Source organism: Euprymna scolopes, chromosome 13 (assembly GCF_053919585.1).
Source record: "Euprymna scolopes isolate OS-2025 chromosome 13, ASM5391958v1, whole genome shotgun sequence".
Classification (NCBI taxonomy): domain Eukaryota; kingdom Metazoa; phylum Mollusca; class Cephalopoda; order Sepiida; family Sepiolidae; genus Euprymna; species Euprymna scolopes.
The window spans coordinates 64486739-64496738 of record NC_136494.1 but is presented as its reverse complement, the minus strand read 5'-3'; the positions used below and the strand labels follow the sequence as shown (position 1 = coordinate 64496738).

At 32.3% G+C, this 10000-nt stretch overlaps 1 protein-coding gene across 1 annotated transcript in view; it reads right to left on the bottom strand.

The window, feature by feature from the left end:
- The window catches only part of LOC145292051 (dynein axonemal heavy chain 5-like), a 579775-nt gene that overhangs the window by 162936 nt on the left and 406839 nt on the right, over positions 1–10000 (bottom strand). Inside the window, exons 63-64 of the mRNA XM_080138079.1 lie at positions 7788–7975; positions 2211–2378 (exon numbers count right to left, since the gene is read on the bottom strand). Of these exons, the coding sequence (XP_079994205.1) occupies positions 2211–2378; positions 7788–7975 (356 nt within the window). The remainder of the gene's footprint in view (positions 1–2210; positions 2379–7787; positions 7976–10000) is intronic.

Genomic DNA, 10000 nt, shown 5'->3' with positions numbered 1-10000 from the left:
AGGTTGCTAGAGAATGTAGAAGGAAGTTCCTGAACCGAGTAGCTTCCTGCTATATGCTGTATGATAGAGACAAAAGGATTGTATCCTCCAAAGACCCAGAGCGGTTCGACGATTCTCCCGACATTATGAGAACGGACTCGTCAACTTCCACTGTGTGCTCTAAGGAAATAACCTTGGCAAATAGTCCTCAAGAAGTTTTTCCAGTTGGTGAGAACGTGATCCAACCCAGTATCGCACTCTAGTGATAGGTTTTTGTGTACAGCCATTTTGTACGTCCAGAAACATATAAAGCGTATAACTATAGACAGCCAGAGATGGGACCTTTGGAAAAAGGTGCTATGACACAAGGAAGTTCAGTGGCTGCAGTGGCTATTACTGCATCTCCAGCCAAAACTGAAACCATTGCCCTTCATTATTTCAGGATGCACTTTCGACAACATGTTTTACACTTCCTCTCCGTTGCCAGCAACCGGTTTTCCTGACAAAACGCGAGGACAGTTTCGGGAGATTTACAAATAAATTCCAGCCTGGAATGATTCATTTTCCTTCATTTTCACAAGACTTGTTGCTTGAAGAAACGCAATGATACTCTACCCTTTCTTTTCTTTTACTTTTAAACGCTTTCCTTTCCATTCTTTTTTTCTTACAATTCTTACTGTCTGCTTGCTTGCTTGCATCTTTTCTTTTTCACTCGGTATAATCCGGTGGTTTCTGTCGTCCACTGAGTGTTGCTGAGCGAGGCATACAGAAAAACAGGTTCTAAAGTGCAGAAGTACCAACTTTTGGATTAACATAAATCACTTACCAAATCTAATACTGTATTATTATTATTATCAATGCTCCATACACGGCATAATCACGTCAAAACGACGTTGAACCTCGTCATTACTAAAATGGGTGACCATTTGAGAATATCAGGTGCTGTATGAGCTCTCCGCTTATACCAGCATTGTTTCGAGTCGTCCTGGACTTTTCCTTGCCACTGGAATCAAGCAGTGCCAACTAAGGATAGGAATGATTAGAGATTGTGATAGCCTTTCGTCACAATTACATATGCAGATACTCTTATAGTGGATATCCATAATCTGTTAAGACTAAACGGGTTTTCTTTGAAGGGTGGTCATTTTCAAAAGTAAGTTACAGCCACCATTGCACCGAAGCAATGCAAAGTTTCCTGTTGAGTAGTATATAGCACTAACAAAACACATTTTAGTTATTGCCCTCAGTAAATGCAGCATTTGAACACACCTGCTCTATCTGGAGTATTGAGTTGAGTTCTTTTGCATTAACGTATTTGTCACAAACAATCATCACAAGTAATCAAATTTGGTTCTCTCCAGTCATAATTTTCAACCCTTTCATAATATGCTTCATCATTCAACTAACAATCAACCCATGAAATTAATCCTTATCTTCGAGTTGCTTGTGACCTTGACAAGCAGTGGTTCATTAGTAAAAAGATTTTTAAAAAAAAAAAGACAACAACAATTTACAATACTGACTTCGTTAACTATTTGGATATTCATTTTCTTAACTAAGAATTACTTTTGACTAGACCATATCATCAGACGTCTAAGTGCTAATATTTATCGTAATTACATTACGTAATAATTCAGTAAAAAAAAAAGACTGCAACTAAAAATTCCAACTTCAAATCAGATCTACCTCCAGTGTATGTGGCTGAAGCTGATTCTAAAACTCAATCCAATCATATCTAAGTGACATCAGTTACCATCCAGCGCGGCTATAGCCAAGATTGAACTCACTACATGAGTTTGTAGTGTAATTCGAATCTTGTCGGTAGCTGAATACTAGTACTATAATAGGGCTATCAAGGGTATTTATTTTTATAGCGACGTCATCACTAGACGGGATAGTTTAAGAGAGTCCCATCTATCCTCGAGAGAATAAACTGCGCCAGTTTCTCAACCTGGTATTTTTACCTCGCAGTAAATACAGTGCCTCGCCTTCCCAAATGGTCACCCATCTGGTATTGGCCAGGCTCAACGTTGCTTAACTTTGGTGATCTGGCGGTGATCATACGGCACAATCACGTTGACACACCAGTTATACTAAACTTAAAAAAAAATTTTTGTTATACAATATGTAACGCTACCACACATTTTTATTGTTCAAGTTTTATTTTTAAAATTGTTTACAAAAATTCAAATCTGCAAATAAGAAGAAAAGCTAAAATGTAAAAAAAGTACCTTCAATGGTAATACTTCTTTGTTAATTCCAAAAAAGGTCACCATTGCGCATGTCCATGAGAGTAGACCAGCCACATCCCCACACACTTTTTTAGCCATTTCAAACGTATAGTCCTCCATACTTAGGTAGACTTGCATCAGCTCCACCGTCTCAGAATTAATGGTGTCCTACAAAAAATAACATGTATGAGAATTTATTAACATATTGGGTCTGTATTGCTTGATTTGTTTTGCATGTAAATTAAACTCCATTAAATTATTGACAATAACAACAACAACAACAACAACAACAACAACAACAATAATAATAATAATAATAATAATAATAAAAAAAGAGATTAATACATTGTATTTAAGAAAGATCTTATATCTTACAAGTCACAATCAATTAAAATTCATGAATATCCATATATATCCGAAAAGTGTCTTGACCGCAGATTAAATTTTTGATATAGATAACATAGTGATAACTGAAGGCCAAAATACTTGGCATTAAGTGTCGCTATGATCAAAGCTGACGACTCCAAAAGAATATGTAAATATAAAGACAATGTAAATAAAATAGAAATTAAAAACACACGTTCTTATAACTGACCAACACGCGCATAAACCCTTTTAACTGATATCCCTTCTTCTTCCCTTTTTTCGTTTTACTGCCATCTCTCATGTTTCTTTGCCATTTTTCATAGTTTAATTGGCTAAAAACTAGTGTTGGGACGATTAATCAGAATCGAAATCGAGAAGCGGAAAAATCGGAATTGGTATCGGAATCGAAAATATCGATGCCTATTTTCCGATACCAAAACGATTTTTTTAATTGTCTTTTTTTATTTATTTAATTTTGTTTAAGGCAAAATCTTCCATTGCTGGTAATAATGATTCAAATACTAAATATTTATTGATTTTAAAATATCAGTAAATCTAAAATCGATAGATTATCCGCCACAAGTGTAATTTTACGTTTAGGAAAATATCTGCTTATTTAACATGTTTTTTTTTTTTTTGTTTTTTTTTTTACAGAAATCGAGGAAAGTAACAACTATATAGTTAAATATTTAGAGATTTATAAAGAATCGGAATCAGTAATTGTATTGGAATCAGGAATTTAGTACGGAATCTGTAATTGTATCGGAATCGGGAAGAATATTGGAATCGTCACATCACTACTGAAAACTTATATATACAAAGAATGCAATATCTTTTAGTTTGGTCTCAAGTGATACCACAACCTAAACTCGACGTTTCGCCCGTCTTCTGCAAGCCTTCACAAGAGGGATGGTCAATAATGAGAGGGTCGAATGTTTAGGGGTATATATACTAATAGGGCAAGTATTTATGTAAATTAAACATTTATATACATATATACAGTTTATGATGGTTATTAAAAATATATGTAAAAGAAATTAAGAAGAGAGATACATCTAAATACTCCCTTCTTAATTTATATATATATATATATATATATATATATATATATATATATATATATATATATATATATTGAAACTTTCTATCTTTTGTCTTCCTTTAGTGCTGTGTTATTAATTCTCATGGATTATGAATGGATCAGCTGGACAATAAGAGAGATTAGAAAAGCCTGAAAGCTAAATCCATAAGCACCACTTGCCAAATATTGCAATAATCTGTCTGCACCAAGCACTCACTTGAAATGTGCTATGTTAAGAGAATTTTCATCCGGAAATTTCGAAAGTCTCAAATGTATTTCAAGATTTCAACAAATATTGGTGGCTGAGAATAGAATTATTAAAATAAACTTATACATTATTCATCAGAAATCCACATCACTTTTCTCACATACAAGACGTTACTAGTCTTTCTCTACTCTTCCCTTATCTCCATAGAAGATTGTCTACTGAGCTCCCATCTCTGGCTCTCTTCTGCAAAACATTCACAGCAAGAACTTTTCCTCTTATAACAACTACAAAAACTTTTCTTTCTTCCTTCGTGTGCCTAATATTAAACAGAATTTACAAGGATATAGTTTATTTCCAAGAACTTCCCATCTATGAAATACATTATCTTGGAACTGCTTCTTTGCAGACTATACCCCATGCAAGGACCCATGGCGTAACGAATGAAGGATTAGGTAAATTTAATTGTCAGTGACACTGTTCTGGAGGTTGAAGGTTCAATTTTCAATGCAAGCGATATGAAGACTACAATTGCAGATTACTTAAGACTTCTACTTGGCCATGGCTGACAAAACGAGAGCATGTTACCCTGTGAATTAAATATAAGGTTCAGTTCGTAATTTCCGAGTTCGACAGAAAGATTTCAGGGTTTGACAAGATGCACCTGAAGAAAATTGGAAGTTACATCATCCCAAACTTTTCGCAAATAACACTCAAGATAGGAAGAGTATTCCAAACAATCCAAATAAATTAAATTATCAAACATTCAAACACACACACACACACACACACACACACACACACACACACACACACACACACACACACACACACACACACACACACACACACACACACATATATATATAATAACACACACACACACACACATATATATATTATGGTCGTCCTCAAATCCAATATTGACATACTTTTCGTAAACTGTCCTCATAAGGAATCAACTTTTGTTCATTTCATTATTTTCAGTCCTCTCGTAATAGTCTTCATCATTCAATTAAGAATCCACCAATCTCATTAACGCTTACATTTAAGTTGCTATTAGCATTGATAACTGATGACTCATTAGTCAAAAAATTGGAAGTCACTCAGTGTCGCATTCTGTGTGCTTGCAGAGAACTTGAATACCTACTATGGAGAACTTGAATACCTACTATGGAGAACTTGAATACCTACTATGGAGAACTTGAATGTCTACCGGAGAGGACTTGGATGCCTACTAGTATGCTGTGAATTTAAAGATCAACAAAATTGTGAGATTAACGTTAATGGTCTGAAGCTTTATTAAGTATATATGTTATCCACACTTTTCCTTTGTTTTTGTTAGAGAAGATGTTCCAGGAAAAAGGTTTAATTTCGTTTGTTTACTTTAGTGATGGGACGGTTCCAATATTTTTTCAGATTCCGATAGATTACTGATTGTGTTCTAAATTCTTGATTCCAATACAATTACCGATTCCGATATTTTAAAAATAAATTTCTAAATATAGAGTTAAATTTACAAGTAAATTTCCAAGGATGCAATACGTAATAATGCAATATATATGTACATACATATAGCAACTCATATATGATTAGCACACTGCCACAACTTTTCTTATTGGATTACAATCTATTTGAGTAAATTATTTAAATTTCATAGCACGTTCCCATGACAGTATAATTACTTCCGATAACAATAAAAAATAATAATCATAGAAAAAGGATAATAATAAACAAAATATATGAATCTGAGAATGTAATTAATTAAATAAATAAATTATATATTAATATATATTTTAAAAAATCGGCAAATTTAATGGATACACACAGCCCAATAGAAAAACCGAAGAGATTTAACACTACACAAAACGACACATGGTGGATTGATGGGCGCCTGTTATCACTTACTTCCGGTTAGAATTAAAATAATAACTGATATCTCATTTGCTAAAAAAAAAAAAAAAAAAATGATAAGTTAACAAATAAATAAAAGGAATCGTATAAAAATAGATTAAATAAATAGATAAATAAAAATTAAAATGAAAATATCTGTAGTAATAGCGATGATAATTAAATAATGCTTATGTAGTAATAGCAATGATAATTAAATAATGCTTATATAGTAATAGCAATGATAATTAAATAATGCTTATGTAGTAATAGCAATGATAATTAAATAATGCTTATGTAGTAATAGCAATGATAATTAAATAATGCTTATGTAGTAATAGCAATGATAATTAAATAATGCTTATGTAGTAATAGCAATGATAATTAAATAATACTTATGTAATAATAGCAATGATAATTAAATAATGCTTATGTAGTAATAGCAATGATAATTAAATAATGCTTATGTAGTAATAGCAATGATAATTAAATAATGCTTATGCTTGAACACTATTTCTACTATACAGCTGACCAATTTCCATCTCCAGTTCCTCTTTACAATATTTTCGATGTTTTTTTTTTGAAGGACTTTCTTTGGTTCCTTTCCTTTTGAAAAAAAGATGTATTCTCGAAATATTAAAACCTCCACATCCCGGTTATATCAAACAGTAAGTTCATCTTTACTGATTTGTATTGTGATTATCTTGAAAAATAAATCGATATACGAAGATGAAAATAACAAAAACAAATAAAACCTTTTTTCGTTTGTCCATTTTTGTTCATACGTTACACCAATACAACAGACGATTCCCTGCATTGCTATAGCTTTCTAACACCCCTTCATATCTAACTATAGAGCTGCTTTTTTTTTGGGAAGTGGGGGTAGTCGGATTACCGCAAAAACCGTGTAACATGAGCATATATTTTTGCAAACGTAAAAATACCTTTGTTGGGGATGATCTATCGATTTTAATTTTACTAGTAGTTTAAAATCAATAAATATTTTACATTTCACCATTAATCCCTCCATATCTAAATATAGAGTTGCTTTTTTTTTTGGAAGTGGGGTAGTCGGATTACCGCAAAAAAACCGTGTAAAATGAACATATATTTTTACAAACGTAAAACTACATTTGTCGGGGATGATCTATCAATAAAATCAATAAATATTTAACATTTCACTATTAATATAATTCATGGAAATTTAAGTTCTAAAGCAAAAACAAACGAATAAATGCAAACAAACAACATCAAAAAATAGACACAATTTTTTTTTCCGATTCTGATACCCACCAAAATTCCACATTTGAACATTTACGATTAATCACTATTTATTTTACAACTGGTCAAACCATTTCGATTATTTAATGCCAAAATATAATATCTACTTGAAATAATTTATTCAATACGATTTATTGAACACAATCTGCGTTTTCATTTACAGTTGGATGGGGATTAATTGCATTCCCAACATTATTATTATTTATGCAGACAAAAGGCATTTATTCTTCTCCTTTATGCTTTTTAAAGACGCTTAACGTTTCAACAATACTTAGAGATTGTCTTCATTTGAACAAAATAAATCCGATGTAGGAATCATTAATAATGTAGGGACCATATCTTAATTGCTGCAGTGCTTGTCTGTTGAACAGAAACCGGAAGCCAAAAAGAGCAGACAGTCTTTACTATAACGTAAGGTTTTTGTCATCATCGTAGCAATCTTCCTAACAGGAATATATATGTTTTTCAAACAAACTCAGCCACATTTTAGCATTGTATAAAAAAACATGCTAGAAGGATGAAAAGAAAATAATGTTTAGGTAGAGTTAAGTATCGATATGTCAAATGCAATGCTATGTGGGTCTAAATTCTAAAATCTGACAAAATAACTTTATGTATTCAATTGGACTTGTTCTTCTCCGTTGAGGAGAACAAAAAAGTATCTTAAAAGTTTATTAATGTTTTTTTTGTTTTTTTTAAAATTGCAGTTGTTTAATCTCATCAAAGATTTTTTGTACATACAATAAACACTTACTTTGGGGAAACTGAGGAGACCTTGTAAAAATTGTCCGGAACTCATGAGCTTCAATGCCTCTGACCAAGATGGCTTTGGACAATTGCGATCTGGATCCAGAGTAGTTGGATCCAATTTTCTTTGAAACAACAGGAGTGCAGCGTCCATGATCCGCATTATCAAATGTGGTGGTTTCGAAAGTTTACGGACTAAAATAAGGCAAAAAATAAAATAAAATATCATCATCATCATCATCATCATCATCATCATCATCATCATCGGTGTAACGATTGTTTTACATACTGCTATGTTTAGACGGAAGAAAATAGCAGATCTGACACCTGAAGAATAATCAGGAAATCTGTTTCGTAAATGTTGTAGGGAAACCCATGTTGTTGAGGAAGTGCCCGTGAAAGATTTTAAAAAATATGAAAATGAAACAGAACGTTATTGTCCAGAATATTACCTCTATAATAAGCAATATAAATAAAGGAAAATCTGTATGCTGTACGTACCCATGACGAAACGAAAATATCATATTCCAAAAAATAGGTGAATTGATCAAGTAGTTATATTTTTATAAAGAAAATCACTTTTAAGCGATTAATGGGAATTCATAGGCATTACAACATAAAATTCGCAAGTTTGAATTGTTCATCTCCTTTTGTTTTTTATTGTAGACACGTGCTAGAGGCTACAAATGAAAGAAACCACAAGTAGGGTAAAGTGTATAAATATAATATGTATTTATCATAAAGAATACAGGAGCCACTAAACTGGTATGAGAGGAACGTGTTCGTAGCACGCGGTTAAACATGATACGAATATCTCCATCTAGTATTTGAAACCAGTGGTATTCATAGGACTGGTTGATTCCACTTAGCTCTCAAATAGGGGTGGTTTGTACCCCACAACAGTTTTTATAGATTGTTTTCAAAATGGTGGGCAAGGCAGCCGTTTTTTGGTCACTCATAAAATTATATTTTCTTATTTAAAAATAAAACTATAGATCAATTTATGTGATTTTTGGAAGGTGGTATTTTCATATCGTCACAGGTACATGCATCATACAGATTTTTCTGTATCTTTGGTTTTTAAATATAGAGGAACTTCAAGACAAGAAACAAATTAAGAATTAATCAAAATTCAAACTTTCTTTTGTTTCATAAAGGAGAATAGCGTAATACGAGCCCTTACCCCACCAGCTAAAACGAGTAAGTGGCAATAAAGGCAGATTATTAATCGGTGTATGAAAATTTCAGCATTAGACGATTAAAGAATTTCTCATTATGAAATTATTTGACCTAATTATCCAATGGATTAATTTTTTTTTTAAATGGGCACATTTTCCACATTGACTATGAAGTCAAAATGGTTTTGTGGTAAATATAGATGAAAGTAAGATGACGAAATTTTGTACGTGAGTTTTTTTTAGGTCTTCTTTCTTTCACCTCTCCGACCAAAGAAGGAGAATTATGAGCTTACGTTCTTGAGTCCTTTGGATGTCCCGGCTCGAGAAAACTGGAGAAATCTCTGATTTTATTGTCCAGGTCACTGTTTGTATAAGTTTGGTTAATTTGACATCAGCTTTGTTAGATTTTGGGTTTAAAACGATTTTCAATGGTATAAAATATTTTTGAATTAACATCTTCCTGTGAAAACTAACTTGTGAAGAAGAGAGCATATCATAATGAAGCAAAGAACAGGATAGCTATTCAATTCTGTCACTTTCTGACATTTGTTTGAATCTCATCACCATCTCACTACACTTTATTCCAAATTAATATCAATTTACATAATAGTAACACACTATCTTTTCTTATATACCGACTAGCAGGCTGCCCAGCGTTGCCCGGTCATAAAATTCGCATAAATATTATATTTTAATTCGTACAGATTTCGTATTCATTATTATAGGACCAATTTTCTAATGATTATTATCCAATATATGATTTCACTTTACCTCAAGCACTAATCCTCCCACTGACCGTTTAGTTTCGTCGGAATTTCAAATCACATTCCTTTAGAACTTTTTGCTGAATTCATATTTCTCTTTAGTCGAGTTTTCGCTTCATCAACGTTAAAGTTAAAAGGAATGTTCTGATTTCCAATGTTTCTCGAAAAATAATTCTTTCAGTTTAAACATAAAAATGATTATTTTATACGTATATATGGCTTCTAATCTACGCTGTTCCTATTTTGCATCACACGAGCGTCGGTTTCAAAAGTAAAAA